This window comes from Bos taurus, chromosome 19 (genome assembly GCF_002263795.3).
Source record: "Bos taurus isolate L1 Dominette 01449 registration number 42190680 breed Hereford chromosome 19, ARS-UCD2.0, whole genome shotgun sequence".
Taxonomy (NCBI): domain Eukaryota; kingdom Metazoa; phylum Chordata; class Mammalia; order Artiodactyla; family Bovidae; genus Bos; species Bos taurus.
In genome coordinates this window covers 51,772,004-51,789,378 of record NC_037346.1, presented here as the reverse complement: position 1 = coordinate 51,789,378, position 17,375 = coordinate 51,772,004, and the positions used below count along the sequence as shown (strand labels likewise).

The 17,375-nt window shown below is 50.1% G+C and overlaps 1 protein-coding gene across 1 annotated transcript in view; it reads left to right on the top strand.

Moving 5' to 3' along the window:
- RPTOR (regulatory associated protein of MTOR complex 1) overlaps positions 1-17,375 on the top strand; it is a 324,636-nt gene that overhangs the window by 221,483 nt on the left and 85,778 nt on the right. The window contains 4 exon segments of the mRNA NM_001192130.4: positions 538-638; positions 1,132-1,276; positions 10,176-10,251; positions 16,582-16,683. Coding sequence (NP_001179059.3) covers positions 538-638; positions 1,132-1,276; positions 10,176-10,251; positions 16,582-16,683 — 424 coding nt within the window.

Genomic DNA, 17,375 nt, shown 5'->3' with positions numbered 1-17,375 from the left:
CAGCCCAGCGATGCTTGCTCTGTGAACTTAAGAGGCAGAATCTAGGCCTGAGTAAGTTTGTTTGATGTTGAACAGGTGAATGTGTGGTGAAGAGCTGGGCCCACAGAGGAGGTCTGGCCTTTACCCTTGGCTTCTGGGAAGTGACCTGTGTCCAGCCCAAGAGGAGTGTCTTGATTCGAGTACAGGGCCAGTCCACCCAGAGGCTGAGAGTAAGCCTGTGGTGAGCTGCAGGGCTCCAGGGGCTCCCCTGGTCAGAGTTGCTTTACGCCTGTCGTCACACATGAGTGCTGGAGAGGCCACACCTGCTCCTTCTGTACAGATGGGGAGGGGAAGAAAGTGCAGTGGAAGCTGAACTTCAAGATGTGAGGTTGGACATCCAGGAGTCTCAAAAATCCCAGCGAGGCACAGAGGTCCTCCCAGTATGGCCAAGCCTCCCACACCCCTGGTCTGATGTGCTGTCCCCTCCCTCCTTCTTTTCCCACCACCTCCTGCCTCCATCACCTGTTTCTGTCGCTGTGGCTATTTTGTGTTTTCTAGGATTCCCGGGCGGCTGAATGACAGGAGGACCCCCCTGGGCGAGCTGAACTGGATCTTCACAGCCATCACGGACACGATTGCGTGGAACGTGCTTCCTCGGGGTGAGGCGCCCAGCCATGGGCTGGCGGGAGGGCTGCTGCCCTGGAGTCAGGAGACTCTGGCCCTGGGATGTGAGAGAAGTCAGAAGGGATGACCGTGTTCCTCTCAGTGAAGAAACCTGAGGAGGTGGGCGGGAGAGGGCAGGAACCCCAGAGGTTCTTTGAGGATGAAGAGCATCTAGAGAAGCATCTGCTTTGGCGCTTAGTGTTTTCAGGGCAGATTCAAGGCTCATCTTCATGGAACATCCGTATTTCTTACAGCTGCAGTTACTACTGTAGTATAAGGAGCCTTTGTGTTTTCTGTTGATAGTTGCTTGGGTTCTGCTGTTTGTTCCAGTTACGTATGTAACAGATGTAGGTTACTGCCAGTGGAAAATGTGCATGTCAGTCCCAACCTGCTTGTGGCAAATTCTGATAGAAGTAAGTTTGTATATTTGGATTTAAATGCTGGGCATGAGTCACTGAAGACAAATTCTTATCTTTTCTCTGCCCTCAGATCTCTTCCAAAAGCTCTTCAGACAGGACCTGTTGGTGGCTAGTCTGTTTCGAAATTTTTTATTGGCAGAAAGAATCATGAGGTCATATAACTGCACCCCCGTCAGCAGTCCACGCCTACCCCCCACGTACATGCACGCCATGTGGTAAGTGTTTCTTGCTGGACCAGTGTCAGTTTCTCTAAGGAGTGTGCTTTTTCCATTTCTTTCTTTTTTTTTTTTTTTTTAATTTGGCTGCATCAGGTCTTAGTTATGGCACATGGGCTTAATTCCTCCACAGTGTGTGGGATCTTCGTTCTTCAACCAGGGATCAAACCCACATCCCCTGAACTACCAGGGGAGTCCCTCCCATTTCTGAGATAGTCCAAGTGTAAGGGGAGCAAAATAGGAAGACGTGCCTCCAAGCATGGAGTCCTGGGTCGGGCACTCAGCTCTGCCTGAGTCCCCTGCAGAAGAACAGGTGTCTCTGAGGGTCGTCCAAGGCCGAACGGGACCCGTGCCTCCAGAGGCACTGTGGTTCATGGCTCAGATGGAGAGGGCCTGGGGGTGAGTTTCTGACTCTGTAAGGGCTCGTACTGAGGAAGGAAACTGCCAGCTGAGTTCATGAAGCGTGTCCAAGATTGCTCCAGAGATTGAAAACTGCTGGGTTCATGACCAGGTCATTTGCATGCTTATTTCATACATGCATGCATGTATACACACACACTCACACACACAAGTGTGATCTCTAGGACACTTTTATGTTGATTATAAATTTCCTTCAAAACTGGGTTACTGTTCCTTACACTACTGCTAGTAGTAAGCACCGTATTATAACAATATTAATGGAAATTGTTTTGAATCTAGACATTATATCTGAAGGCGTTTGGTTTCTTCTCATTTCCATGCTTTTGTGACACAAGCAGAGTTTGAGGACGTACTGAAAAGGGGCAGTAAGAAAGGAAAATGAGTCTTAGTTATATCCATCTGGGAGAAACCCTAATGCAAAATATTTTAGAAGAGTAATTCACTTCTTTTTAGCCCCCAAAACCACTTTCCTCATACTGGGAAAGATTGAGGGCAGGAGGAAAAGAGGGCAACAAAGGATGAGGTGGTTGGATGGCATCACCAACTCAATGGACGTGAGTTTGAGCGAATCCCGGGAGATAGTGAAGGACAGGGAAGCCTGGCGTGCTGTGTAGTCCATGGGGTCACAAAGAGTCAGACATAACTCAGCGACTGAACAACAGCAAAAACCACTTTATGGTGTATTTTCAGGTTCATTTGGAGTGGTGGTTTTTTTTCTTTTTAAATATTTGCATGACCACTTTCCCCTGACTCTGGAAGCCCCAAGAACCAAGAAGGAGGTGGTACACTCCCCTCCTCTTATCCACTTGAGGAATATCAGAAATTAGCATTTTTATGTATGAGATAAATCAAGATGCACTATGCTGCCGAAGCGCCAGACTGTAAACAGAAATCAAGTTAAAACATGCCTCATCCATATCCTTTGTAAGAGCTTGTAGCATAAACTAGAGAACAAGTTATGAAGAAACAGAGGAACAGGAGTAGACCGCCACGGAAGAGTCGCTCTGCAGCTGTTTAGATCCTGTGAGAACAGACCGGCAGAACAGCCGATGCAGCTTCCTTCCCTCCATGATTAGAACTAGGAGCGGGAGTCGGGGGAAAAGCCTCTCTAATGCTTAGGATGAATAATTAGAAGACCCACATTTCTGAAAGAGGAAATCCTCAAAACAGCCTTATCCTGTTAAAAAAAGAAAAAGTGATGCCTTAAGTTCTATTACTTTTGAACCAGGTTTTTATAAAATATGTATTATTAAAGAGGAAAGAATAAGGAAAAAGAGCTAAACAGTGTCAGTGTTGTGTCTAGTCATGGATAGAAAACTATTTAAATCACAGGAAATAGGCCTCACACCAGCCACCCAGTGTGAAGGGCCTCCTGGGCCACCACGGTCACTTGGGCTACTGGCCAAGCAGATCCCCAGGAGACAGAAATACAGGATGGACAGAGGGCACCAGCTTTTAGCAAGAAGCAGCCTAAGTCCTCCCCTCCACCTTGTTGCCCACCCCATGGCAAGTCCATGGGACAGTCGTCTCTGTGTGCATGTTTCTCTGGATGTGAAACTGCCTCTTCTAAGGTGTGCTCAGCTGCACAGAGTAATAACAGCGTCTGGTCCTGGAGAAAAGAAGTAGAACCAGAGCCAGAGCTGAGAGCAGACAGAACAGGCAGGGAAGAGGGCAGCAGGAGAAGCGGGCCTGGAGAGCAGGCACCTGGAGAGCACAGTACAGAATGGTGACACCTGTGTCTCTTCATCCCCCATGGAGCTTTCTCTAGTGTTGGCCTCTTAGAACATGTCTGAGTCCTGGAATTTGCATAAATACTGTTTAATACAAGGTGCAAATGCTAACAGCAGCATCTCATAATCCTGCCCATCTCTCTTATGGATTTCCATGCCCACCTCAAAAACTGAGAGTATGGCCCTCTCACCTGCAAGTTTAGCTCTCTGTGAACCTCATAAAACAGATCCTCATTTGTATATATTCATTGTGCAGAGAAACGTGAGCTAATAAAGCAACCCACAGAGGCCCAGATAAATGCAGGGAAAGATCCTCTGGTCTCCCGGGGCATGTGAAATTGCTAGCAGTCATACATGCACCTTTGGGTCTTTCTGCTTCTCTGGTTCCAGCCTGCCTGCACACTCCAGGGGCCCTTTGCAGCTGATAAGCTCCCTAGGACTTGAGTACAGTCTAGTCCCTCAGGCTGCATGGTTTGCCATCCTGCAAAGCACCGTCTATAGCCTGAATCCCTCCCTCCTCCCTCCTCCCTTTTAGGCAAATTCTGGATGTTGCATGGTGGGGTCCATGGGAAATGGACTCGGAGGGGGATCAGTGTAGGATGCTGTGAGGGAAGATTCCTGGGATCACCTCCCTGGATGGGGAGGCAGCCTGACCCCTGACTGTCCAGCCTTGACCAGCACATTCCCTACCTGGCAGTTCTGAACCCTGGCATCTCCCACTTCACTCCAGCCCCTGCTGCCCTGTCCACTTTGCATCTGCCCATCTCAGTTCAGGAGGAGGACTAAGCAGGTTGCTGAGGGGGACTGGTGAAACAGTCAGAGAGGCTTTGACAAGGAAAGCTGTTTGTCAGAATGTTAGCTTTAAGAAGGGAAGCCAGAGGCAACCCTAGTACCTAATAGAACAAAGATGTAATTGAAATACATATACTTGAAAAAATACAAGCCATCTTAAAATTTTATGAAGATTATTTATTATTATGCAAAATATATGTTAAATGACAAAAACAGAACACCAGACTGTATCAGCAATATAATTACTTCTGTGTTATGCATGGGCAAGAGGGCTAGGTAGAATTATAACAAGATGCTAATGGTGTTAATACCAGGACCAGAGGATTGGAGTGAGAATGCTCTCTTAAAATTTGATAGATATTACTCCTGTAATTAAAAATCTACATGTATATGTTTTAAGCCTTTGAAACACTAAAGCTATTTTTTTTTTAATTAAGTCATTAAGGTTGAGATATTCCTTGTCAAAAACAAAAAACTGGAGACAGAAGAATCATTGGGTGCTTCTTTGCATGAAAAAAAAATGTGTAACTAGTAGAACTCCCTGAGGATTAGTACCTGTACTTGATCTCATTTGATATTTGATATTTTTTAAATGTTGTGGAAAGAGCTCATTAAAACCCTAAATTGGAAATCACTCAGATGCGTTTGACTCCATCCTGTGTTTGTTACTATACATGGGATTGCTACTGCAACACCAATTGCCGCAATAATTTAATTTAGCATGTAGTTGCACGCTCACTATGCACAGGGCACCGGGAGGCCTTGTCAAGATCATTGTAAAGATCATTAAAAAGCCATTCTAGGAAAGGTACGAAGTAATGCCTGAGCATCTATTGGATATCAAGCACTGGTGACCCAGCCTGGACACATTGTGTGTTCCCAGGTGGGCATCAAGCCCTTACACACGGCCCTCGTGTCACCACAGACACAGACTCAGGGTTGGACTGTGTGGGTCCTGGTGTCGTGTCCACCACCACTTATGGGAAGGGCCCCATCAGGGTGTGGGCATGAAGAGAGGGCTTCAGAAACATGCAGGGTACAGAGCAGGCTGGTACCCAGAGTATGTTCCCCACTGGGGTGGAAGGAAGGGCCTCAGGCAGTAGGAAATCTCTGTCCCTCGTTCGCTCCCGTGGCAGACACTTCATGTCCTCGGGGCTTCGAAGGGGGGACACACAGAGAGGGTGGCCTTCAGACCTCAAAATGAAAGGCGGAGGAGTTGTCAAGGAGCGCGGTGGTGTGGCAAGAGCCGGGCTGCATCATGTGCATCGTGGAGCCCCAACCGCAGCTTTTAAAGAGCAGCCAAAAACCTGTATTCTCATCTATTATTTCCTAAAGTGTTGGTATCTAATATAGCATTTTTAAAAAAACATTCTGAGGGCCAGACTAAATGCTTGGGTACCAGATGCAGCCAGTGGGCTGTCCACTAGGGACTCTGGGCCAGGCTGGGATGCCCTGAGTTTGAAATTGGGAGTACATCTTCTTGGTGGCCCAGGGACCCTGAAACACTTGATAACCACGTGCAGGGCTTAAAGGTGGGGTGGGGCCAGGGTGCTCTGCTCACCCAGGTCTTGGTGTGGCCTGTCCTGCTCTGCATGTCCACAGCCAAAGGTTCTCCAAGTGGGGATCTTTTTCTGAAATCTAATATCGTGGCTTCCGATCTTTATATTCTGAGAAATGCCAAATAGGTAAGTCTAAATTAGGTCTTTTCATACAGAAATCAGAGGAGATGAGATTTCACGGGAGGAGAATCGCAGGCATATAACACATCCTCCCCCGATGGGGTTCTTCCTAACAGTGCCAGCTTGAGCCTGTAGCCAGATAAATGTTAGTCAAGCCCATTAAAAATGTTGAAAATTATACCATTAACCTACTTTGATCTGGAATCGAATATAAAATCAGGCTTTAGATTGAAGAAGTAACATGCTCGTAGGAGCATGATCATGCAGTGAAAGAGAGAAATGTCGATCAGAAGCCAGATGGCAGGTCCCTGAGACATAGGGACCAACCAGAGCAGCCTGCACCCTCTCGGCATGGGGCTTCTCCGTAGGAGCAGCACCATGGCCTGGGTCTCCAGAGGATGAGCCTCCCCACTGATCAGAGGGACAGCGGCTCCTCCTGGAGGGTCATGGCGCTTGGGCTAGGAATTTGACCAGCCCTCCAGTTGGACCATGCTACCGTGTTATAGATCTAGGGAGGAGAAAACCACTCAGTATGGGTGATAACCTTTATTTATTTATGAAATCATTCAGAACTGTCTCATGCCAAGTCAGAGACCACAGATACTTCATATAAACTCCAGGTCAAGCAGCTGCATACGGCATGCAGCCACATCAAGGGACCCTGACTTGCTTAGGATGGATGGACTCCCAGGTGTTTTCCCTCCTCACCTGGAAGTGGGCAGAGGTACTGGTTAGAATACTGGTTAGTTGGTAATGCCAGATCCAGTGGCTTTATAAGAATACCGGTTAGGTGGTAATACCAGATCCAGTGGCTTTACAAATGGGAGTTTGATCCTCTTTCCTGTATAGCCAAGTGGCTCACTTGAGCGACACAGGTCTCCACTCTCCCCAGTGGCTGTGTGTGGCACCTGGTCTACGGAGGCTGGGGGTGTGATCTCTGTCATGGGTAGCAGGCATCCAGCTCACAGTCCTGTCCTTAGGGGAGGTAGGAGAGCTGTGATGCAAAGGCAGGAGCGTGTGAGGCTTGGAAACCAGAAAGGTCATGTTCTCCTGCACTCGGGTTCACCAGCCGCCCCTGAGATCTAGGCTCCTGGACGGTGAAGCATTGCCATGGGCTTTTAGCAGAGCTCATGCAGGTGATGAAACCCTGGACGACAATGCCCACAGCTCTTTCTCCCACCTGGTAAATTGGCCAAAGTCTGTTCGTCCCTAGGGAGTGCACAGCCAGGAGTTGGAAAGAGCATTCCTAATAAATAATTTACTGTCTAGTTACTGTGTTCCTTGGGTGGTGATGAAGAGGCTGAATTTTCAGCAGGGGGAGGCAGGGAACAAAGCCTAACAAAAATTGAGGTTAAAACACGAAGTCATACACATTCACACTTTGCTTCAGGCTGGGGGCGCCGATGATGAAATGCTCAGCGCCCGGCTCCTGTTTAATTTTTGATGTGAAGCCATTGGGGAGCCGTTCGCTTTCACTTTCAATTTCAGCAGGTCCTGAAACTTTGCGTTCCTCCACAGTAATAACCTGTATGTTCCATCCCATCAAGGGAGCCTGGCTGACTGACTGATCAGTGCAGATGGAGCCGGGTGCTCTTGGAAGGCTCTCCTCACGGCCCACTCCTTGGGTGCCTGCCATCTTAGGCCCGTTTCCTGAAAACCCGAGCTCTTGCCTGGATGGCACGTTTTCTAGGCCGTGATTCATCGGCAGCCCACGGCTCAGGGCCTCGCTGCTCTGAGCCTCGGGGGCGGGGAGCCCGGGGTCCTCCCTCCGGGGAGGGGGGGGTGCAGCTGGCGCGGCTGGTCCCAGGGGCTGTGGGAAGTGCGAACGCAGACACCTCCCAAGTTCCACGCTCGCCTGGGTGCCAGGGTTTTAAGGACTCGCTTTCCCACTTTCCCTTAGTGAGAATCCCAAATTAAGACTCCCAAGTTCGTTTTGATTTTACCCTAGAAAATGTAGCCAGTTTTAACCAACTGAATAGATGCTCAGCAGAGGGTACCTTTGTGCTGTTGAAAAGGCCGCCGTGTGATCAGAGGCTTGATGGGAACTCTGAGGTCCTCAGCCTGACCCTTTCCTTTTGTGCTGTCAACAACCACAGGCCCCAAAGAGAGACCGGCTTGCCCAGCGCCAGCCTGCCGCTCTCTCCCACCCCTGCCTGGGGCTCACGGCAGCCTCACTGCGTGCTGGTAGTCTGTTTGGCCTCTTGGTGTCCAGCAGGTCTTCAGTGCTCCCCCACATCCTCCTTCCTCCCCTGTCCTCCTCAGTGCCTTGAACGGAGCCCCTTGTCCCCATCCCCTCTCACTTAGGCAGCTGTGCCCCTGCAGACATGGCCCCTCCTCGCTCCTGGTGAAGCAGGCAAGACACCTCTTTCCTTTCAGGCCAGGAGTCTCCTCTGAGCTGCTTTTCTGGCACAGAAATGTGCAGCTGGCAGAGGACTCGACCCTCCTCAGTGGCTGGACCCAGGTTGGGGCCAGCCCTTAGGAGGTGGCAGGCCAGACAGCCCACACTCCTCAGACTATTGTCACCCAGGGCCTGCTGCAGCTTCGTCGGGTTTTGTTTCGCTCCTTGGAGAGGTCTGAGGGCTGTTGGTCTCACCAGGGCAGCCTAGTTTCTGATACTTTGTCTAGGACACCCCAGCAGGAATATTATTAACGGTTTACAATTCTTGCCTCCTGAATTTGAGGAGATGGTTCTGGAAGAAGGCATGGAAGCCTGCTGTACAGAAGGCTTAGTTTCCTGGTGCCCCCTACAGTGAAGTGGCTGTATCAAGACCACCAATTGCCCCAGACCTCCCCGCCCACAGCACCTCCCCCATCTGGTGCTCACTTTTCTTCTTCTAACTCCTGAAGTTGAAACTTTTAATTTGATTAAATTCAATGAATCTTCATAGAGCTTAATTACAATAGTTGACTTTGCTTCTGTCTTAACAAAGAGTAAGCGGCTCCCTCAATGCCACAGAATAACCATCTCGCCTGCAGGCTGGGCACTTATTGAGCATATGGGAGCTATTTATTGCCCGTACTTTGAGGCACTTTTGATTATCTCCTGATTGCCTCTTAATTAGATTGGAGGGGGAAGGGCAGGCTTGTGCAGAAGGGGCCAGTCTGGGCAAAAGAAAGATATTCCATATACTCGAAAAAGAGTTTTCTAGTCTTTCTGTTCAACTTCCATTTTGTTTTTCTGGATATTTTCCTTTTTTGTTCCTATTTTGACCATTTATGAAGACCCATGAGAAAACCCTCTTGCACACAAACAGGCAGTTATTAGTCTAAATAAACCTAACGTGGAATCCTTGTATGTGTCAGGGCATTGTAGTAGGAGGAGATTGCCATACCAGAAACAAAACCCCATGTTCAGACCATCACTTCCAAGAGGAGCACATTTCTAAAAGAAAGGGAAGTCTGAGTCAGAGAATCTTTATATCCTTGGGAATCCACGCTCAGATTGAGACCACAGAGAAAGGAAGAGACTTGTTTGTGTCCACTTTAGAGTCAATGTTGGCTGTTGCCAGGAAACAGCAGGCCTCTGTATATGTCCCTCGATGTCATCCACCTGCTGAGGTCTTCACAGGACCCTGTGCAGGAGACACAATCACTAGCCCACCTCACAGGCGGTGAAACTGACCCTTGGGAGGTGATGCCATGACCCAGTCAATGTGGCCTTGTCTTGCACATCTTGTAGTGGGTGGAGCCAGGTCCAGCACCACAGGAAGCTGGAAAAGGTGACCAAGCCCAGCCATCGGGAGGCTGCTGCCTCCCCGCATACAAGGCACCACCCATCTCATCCCCAGTGGTTTGCATTGCACACAGGTTCCCACTACCCACAGAGGGGTGCAGCGGCCACAAGGACAGGGGGCAGTTCTAGCTGTGGGTGGGCCAAGGGAGACCCTTTCTCCCAGCCCCACCTGCCCTGTCTCTGGTGAAGGGCCTCAGCCTGACCACAGCCTTTCATGGCCAGTTTGTGTGTGATGCTGCCCCAGTCTGGCCACCCAGAGCCCCAACTGCCACATTAGGTGGGCTCAAGTTGGGGCAGAAGCTGTGTAGTTAGAACGTGGACAAGTCCCTTTATTTTTCCTGAGCTCTTTCTCCTTTTAATTTGAAGAGAAAAGCTGTCATCAACAAAATGGCTTTAGTGCTGCCAGCCAAGAGTTCCTCGCCTCCTGTGCCCCCCACTGGCAGCTCCACCCTGACTCAGCCGCTCACGGGCTCCTCTGCTGTCAGGGCCCCTGTGGGTGAGCCTGTCAGTAATGCTTCGTGGGTCCCTGTCTGCTCTCTCTCCAGGCAAGCCTGGGACCTGGCCGTGGACATCTGTCTCTCCCAGCTGCCGACCATCATCGAAGAAGGCACAGCATTTCGGGTGAGTCCCATTTCCCCCCCTACCCAGGGCATCCTGCTTGGTCCCTGCAGCTGTTTCTCTGGCCACCTGGCCTTCAAAGCCCCTGTTTGGGTGTCAGAGACAGCCCTCACCCACCTGGGAGAAGATTTATTAGCCAGAAGCTTAAAAGATTGCTCCAACCAGGGGTTATTTAAAGTTAGATTATGAAACAGTCAGCTCTTAAAGATGTCTTCTCTGTAGTGTTGTTGTCTTGAGTCTGTTTTTCTTAGCGTGCACTCCTTGATAGCGGGTTCTCAGCCTTTCACTGTGAACAGTGCTCGAGACTCTCAGCCCTGAGGGGATGTCTGGTTGTCCTTGAGTTCATCTGGTGTCACTCGTGGCCCCTGAGGCAAATTGACTCTCCCCTCTTCCCAGGGGATTTGGCAGCAGCTCACCAAGGGTCTCCTCTTGCCTCCTTTCCCCATACAGCGCCCGTTTTTATTCAGAATTTGCTCATTTGCTGAGTATTTGCTGTGCATCAGATACCATGTCTGGGTGCATGTGGGTGAGACCCAGTCCCTTCTCTCAAGAAACCCGTGAAAAAGAGAACAACCACCCCTCAAGTTAGAACACAGTTAGACCCCCCCACCCCAACCCTGACCCCCCAAGGGACCAGGCAGGCATTCGGGACTGGGGGTAAATGGGCTGGGGGGAGTGGAAGGAAGCAGGTGGCTCCAAGCCATCCCCTGAAGGGGATGGAGGGTGGGGCTTGCAGGTCGGAGTTATTGGCTTTTTCTCTCCACACCGTCTTCTCTGGTCCTGTTGAAGAGACTGCAGTGGGCAGCTGTTTCCTTATTTTTAAATGGGAATTATAGTTGTATCCAATTCAAGGAGCATGTGAGGACTGGAGGGCAGAGCCTGGCACATGGTACCTGCTGGACATGAGGGTTCCTGACCTTTGGTGTAGTCACACAGCTTTGACCGAGGTCAGAGGCATCCACATCTCACTGCAAAGGCTTTTCATTTTTAGTGCACATCACAGTCATCAGGGAAGCTTTGAACCTTACTGAGTCAGGGGCCTGGGTGGGGGTGGGGGTGTGTGTGTATGTATATCTCAGGGGGTGTATGTGCATGTATATTTGTGTGCCTGCATGTATCTTTGGGGTATGGGTGTGTGTGTTCTCTGTCGGGTGTGTGTACATGTATGCATATCTGTGGGGGGTGTTTTATGTGTGTGTGTGTTAACCCCTCAGATGATTTCAATGCCTCTAAGACTGGGGTACCTGGACTACGAGGTCCTCCCTCCCAATTTTGTCTTATCTTTTGTCCCCTCCTTTATTGCTGGAATCTTTCCCATTTTATTATGAACGTTTTCAAACCTACAGCAAATTTGGAAGAATTCTGCAGCAAGATCCCGTCTGCCCCCCGCTGGGTTCTCCACCAGCGTTTGCAGTGCCCACTCCAGCAGCTCCCGCACCTCCACCCACCTTTCCTTTAATGCGCTTGGAGGAAGCCAAAACTGGCCTTGCATCTTGAACCCAGAAGTGGGAGCTGGCAGGACCTTCATGTGTCTCCCACCCATGTATTTGATGTTGCCGGGGGACCCTAATCCCTGAGGCAGTGACAAGTCCCGATAGGGAACAGTCCTGGACCCCTGCCCCTCACGAGCTCCACCTACACAGGGACAGGGCTGTTAACACATGCACACGTGTTTGGGAACCTCGTTCAACTCGTGCTTTTTTGTGCTCTGTGCCTGATTTTCCTTTTACCGTCAGGGGGTGGGAGCTGCACACTCTGGGGTAATAAAGTCCCACTGTTCGATGTCCTCACCCCTCCTTCCAGTGCCAGGCCTCCTTTCAAGGGTCTTCAGCCTCATTTCCCATCTCCTGGATTCAGGATTCTGCCTCTGGGAGCAATGTCACCAAACTGTGATGGGGAGGGATTCCTGACAGAGCCACATGCTGGCTGTTTTATTTAGTTTCCATTCTTTTAAAAGCATAACATACACAGAGAAGACTGCAGGCATCGTACTGTGCAGCTTGATGAATTTACAAGTTGAGTGCAGTCACATACCAGCACCCAAGTCATAACATCAGCAGCCCCCTGAGGCCCCACTCTGGCCACTGCTTTCTCCGGGGCACGTGCTGCCCTGTCCAGTTTGTATTTTGGTAAATAGAATCCTTGTGTCTGGCTGCTTTCACTCAACACTATTCAATCTGTGCACTCGTAGCTCATTCCTGTTATAGCCCAGAAACCTCAAAGCTCACAGTCCATCCTGTGGACCTCACAAATTGTCCTGACTACTGCCCAACCAAGATACTGGTGCCTGAGGCAGAAAGAGAAATCAGTCATGTTGGGCCTGTCTTTATATGAAATGTTGATATTTTTTTCATAATGGATTTTTACCTTTATTTTTATTTTCTTAAATACTGCTTTAAATTCCTTTTTTTTTTTAACCTCAGTCACTGTGTTTTTGGTGTCCCCCTAAGTTTTGGGCCTAGGTGGGTGGGCAGGTGTGGCCAGGTGCTGTTAATCCCTTGTGCTTGGGTACATTAGTGTCAGGTGTGCACTTGAGGAATGAGATTTCTGGTTTCCAGTTGTGCATATTTTTAGTTTCAGTAGGAAAACTGCTGGATAGTTTTCCAAAGTGGTTGTGAGTCAATTTTCAGTCCTTCCCACGATATATGAGAGTTTGAGTTGTTTCATGTCCTTGTCAATGCGTGATGTTTTCCACCTTTTTTTTTTTCCCTTCTGGCTTTTCTGGTTCCATATGTAATGGTGTTTCATTGAGATTTTATCTTGCATTTCCCTCATGGATAATAGTATTGAGCCCTGTTTCATATTTTTGTTGGCTGTTTGAATATCCTCTTTTATAAGTTGCCTGTTCAAGACTTTTGATCATTTTTCTTTTGCATTATGTTTTTTATCAGTTTGTAGTGGTTCTGTTTATACGCTGAATACAAATCCTTTGTCACACATTGTGAATGCTGGTGGTGGTTTAATTGCTAAGTCAGGTCCGACTCTTGCAACTCCATGGATTGTAGCCTGCCAGGCTCCTCTGTCCATGGAATTCTCCAGGCAAGAACACTGGGGCAGGTTGCCATGTCCTTCTCCACGGGACATTCCTGACCCATGGGTTGAATCCATGTCTCTCTTGTCTCCTGCGCTGCAGGCAGATTCTTTACCAGCTGAGCCACCAGGGAGGCCCGACACACGTTGTGTATACCTTTTTTCATTCTGTAGATTTCATTTTCACTTGTTTGATGTTTTTACTTGGTGAACAGAAGGTTCTTGTTTTACCATACCCAGCTTACCAATGTTTTTCTTTTATGGTTAGGACTTGTACCCATGTAAGAAATCTTACTTATTATGAGACAGCCAACATCAGTGTGTTTGGACCAGGGTCAGCAGGTGAGAAGAGTAAGAGTGTGTTGATATGAAGTAATTATCTTCCGTCCCCAAGGTGACAGCACAAGACAGGGTGGACTAGCCTTTGGGGTCAGGTGTGGCTCCTTGTGCCCAGAGATGGCCTTTCTGCTCTCAGTCCATCACGTCTGGTGCCTGTTTTCAGACCCCTTCCAACCCATCTAACACGTGAGCTGACCACCTGTGTTGGAATCATCCCCCTGAGGCCCAGGCCACGTAGTCATGTGACTCAGAGCTTCTGCCCACGAGCTGTGAGCTCTGCTCCAGAACACTCATCCCGGGCTCTGTGTCTTCCCCTCAAGAATCTACACGGTAGCTCTGACACACCGGGAGGTAGTCTTGAAGATTTGGCCCAAAACATTAGCTCTCTGTGAATCATCTCAGACACTCACAGGGCAGCTCTCGAGCTGTTCTGTGAAGTGTTACTTAAAATGCTGAGCCACGCTTATGCTAGGGACTGAGCTGGTTTGTCACCATCTCCGCAGCTTTAAAAAGCATGACAAACCTCACAGCACACTTCGATGAGAAGGGCTTTTCCCTCTTTGTCAGCTTTAGGTGAAAAGATCAGGAGTGTTTGTCTGTCTTTGGGGACAGAGCAGCTTCTGCAGCAGTGAACCACATGTTTGTATCCACAGGGTAAAACCAAAGTGCAGGAAAGGGGGAGAGGTGGAATTACCTGAGTTTCCCAACTCCCCTTCCCAGACTGAAGGTCCCCCTCACTCGGTACAGCTGGGGAGGGGGCACCTAACAGGACTATTGTTTTTAAACCAATCTGTGAATAACTCACACTTAACAGGAATATCACGTTGGGGGCTCCATTCCAATCCCCAGGTTGCCCTCCAAATTTGAGTAACTTCATGTATCCTGACTTTGCAAGAACATGAATTCCTGAGTGTGAAATTTCTCTGCCCAATTCTCACACGACATTGACTTCTTTACAAGGGGCACCACGGCTCTGAGCCCCAGGCCCCTCCACAGAGGGCATGGCAGGAGCGCCCCAGTCTGGCTCCCAGCCTCACTGAGCCCACCTCACCACTTGGAGTCCTCTACGAGCACATGTCCACATGTGCCAGAACCTGGGGTCAGAACCCACATCCCTGCCTTCCCATCCACCCTTCCTCTCCCTCTGGGGAACAATGTGGGCAGAGTGGGTGGGAGGCAGAGATTTGAAATTCTGTTTGGGGCTCACAGACGATAGAGCTGCGTATTAAGTGGGGATGACCGTGTAATACAGAAAACCCAGCAGTCCTACCGCTTGGCCTCTTGGTTCTCAGAGACCTTCCGAGGGCCTAGGCCCCCTCCTACCTGAGCCGCTAATCTGAGGTTTCCCTGGTCCCTGTCATCACCACCAAAGTCATCCCCTCTGCAGGGCTTTCGAGAGGACAAGCCACCCTCCGCACCCCTGTTGCCAGGCTGGGGAAGCCCACTGTAACCTGCTTTTGTCACTGCCCTCCAGGGGCCTTAGACGCTGCCTACCAGCTGCCCAGATATGTCTCCTTCATTCCTTCCTGTCCCCTCTCTGCCCTCCGTCCACAGCATCTGCTGCCTTTCCCACCTCACTGAGAAACAGGAGCAATAGAGAGAGCCTCTGAGTCCCTCCATACCCATTTCATCCCTACATCCCCTCCTATCTGTGTCCCTCCCGGAGGGCTCCTGCTCCCTGGTGCCTACCTGCCAGGACTCTCGCCCAGTACCTTCTCCTCCATCAGCAATTCCCCCTATTACAAAATATGCCCTTTTCTCCCACCTTTAGAAAGAAATGCCTGGTCACATGATCCTATCCGATCCCTTCCCCTTTGCAGCCAGATTCCTGCAAAAAACTATTCTTGAGTCTCTAAATCATCTTCCCTTCTGTTTGAACCTAGTCCAGTTGTCCTTCTGCCCACTACCACGGCCCCCCCCAGAACATTCTTAGTAGTCAGTCTCCAGGGCCCTCATGTCATGGTCAGCCCTGGACCTTGGTCCTGCCTGACCCTCCACATCATGACATGCTGGTGCCAACCACAGCCTTCAGCTAAATCACTCTTCCCTGGCATCCTGGCTGCTGCCTGCTCCTGCTCCCTCTACTGGCCTTGCCCTAGTGTCTCCACCTCCTTGGCCTCTTGCTCTTGGGGTGCTCCAGGGCTCAGCCCGGGGTCCCCACTCTTTCTCACGTTATAAACGAGATCTGTCTCTCCAGCCCAGACCCGTCTCCTGAACTGCAGGCTCATGAAGGCCATTCTCCCCCTCCCACCCCACCCCCTGATGTCTCACTTGGGTGTCCAGGAGGCGCCTTAAACACAATGCATCTCTAGGTTGAGTTCTCCACGTGCTTCTCCGAAACATGCTTCTTTTGGTCTTCCCACTTCAGGTCACAGGACCCCATTTCCTGGTGTTTAGACCTGTGGTGGTGGTGGTTTAGTCACCAAGTCACCTAGGGTTATGGGACCCCATTTCCTGGTGTTTAGACCTGAGGTGGTGGCAGTTTAGTCACTAAGTTGTCTCTAACTCTTGACATTCCATGGACTGTACCCTACCAAGCTCCTCTGCCCATGGGATTTCCCAGGCAAGAATGCTGGAGTGGATTGCTATTTCCTTCTCCAGGGGAGCTTGCCCACCCAGGGGAACTCAGGTCTCCTGCACTGCAGGGGAATTCTTTACCAACTGAGCCACCAGGGAAGCCTGTTTAGGCCTGAGCCCCAGCGTTAACCTTACCACAACCCTTCTCTTACCCACACCCAGTCTGTCCATGAGTCCTCTGACTCTGCTGTATGAAACATCCCAGCCTGACTGCATCTCACTGCTTCCTCTGCCATGGCCTGGCTCTGCGGACTTTCGCCTAAGTGGTAGCCGGGCGGAGTTGGGGCCTCACAAAGACACATGACTGAGTTGATGGTGGGGGGTATGTTTAGGCAGAGCCGGGTGAATAAGGGGGTCCCTGACTAACCCATCTTGCTTGTCTCACAGCACAGCCCCTTCTTTGCTGAGCAGCTGACCGCCTTCCAGGTGTGGCTCACCATGGGCGTGGAAAACAGGAACCCACCTGAGCAGCTTCCTATTGTCTTACAGGTGAGTGTCTGCAGGTGGACCAGATTGGCCCAGGGAGGGAGCCAGAGAACCCCGCAGCCTCCCAGTGAGGGGACTGGTTTATTGGGGCTGAGTGTGTGTGAGTGTGTGTGACAGCCCCCATGCTTTGTAGCTGATGAGTCCTTGCTCCTCCATGGCTCCCCTGGCAAAATCACCACCCCCTCCCTCAATTAAACACTGATCTGGGTCGTCAGCTGCTCTCTCGTCTGCCCCCAGAGCTGCTGTCAGTGCGCTGTGCTCCGGCACTGTTCGTGCTGTCAGCACCCCTTCTCTTTGGAAGGATGTGAGATGCAAATCAGCCGCAGAGAAAAGGGGAGAGACTGAGCCGATTACACACACAGGCCGTCAGCACCTGTGCATTGGTCATTTCCGGGGGGCTGTGCCTGAGGGTGCTGTGGGCTGTCAAGTTCAGTCACCACTTACCTTGTGTCACTATTCTCGCGGCAGTTGGTGCCCCGCGAATGGTTTGGGAGGTCAGTTCTGTGGGTCTCACCCAGCTAAGTTTTGGGTTACTGAGATGGCAAAATACCAAAGTTCATCACAGGTAGGAGTTTTCACAGAACTTTTGTTTCAGTTAATGTGTATTTATGGGGCAGGTGTAGGGACCAGACTGTGATGTAAGGAGGGCTGTTTTACTCTTAGTGTCAAATGAGATTTAAAACCACTGTCAATAT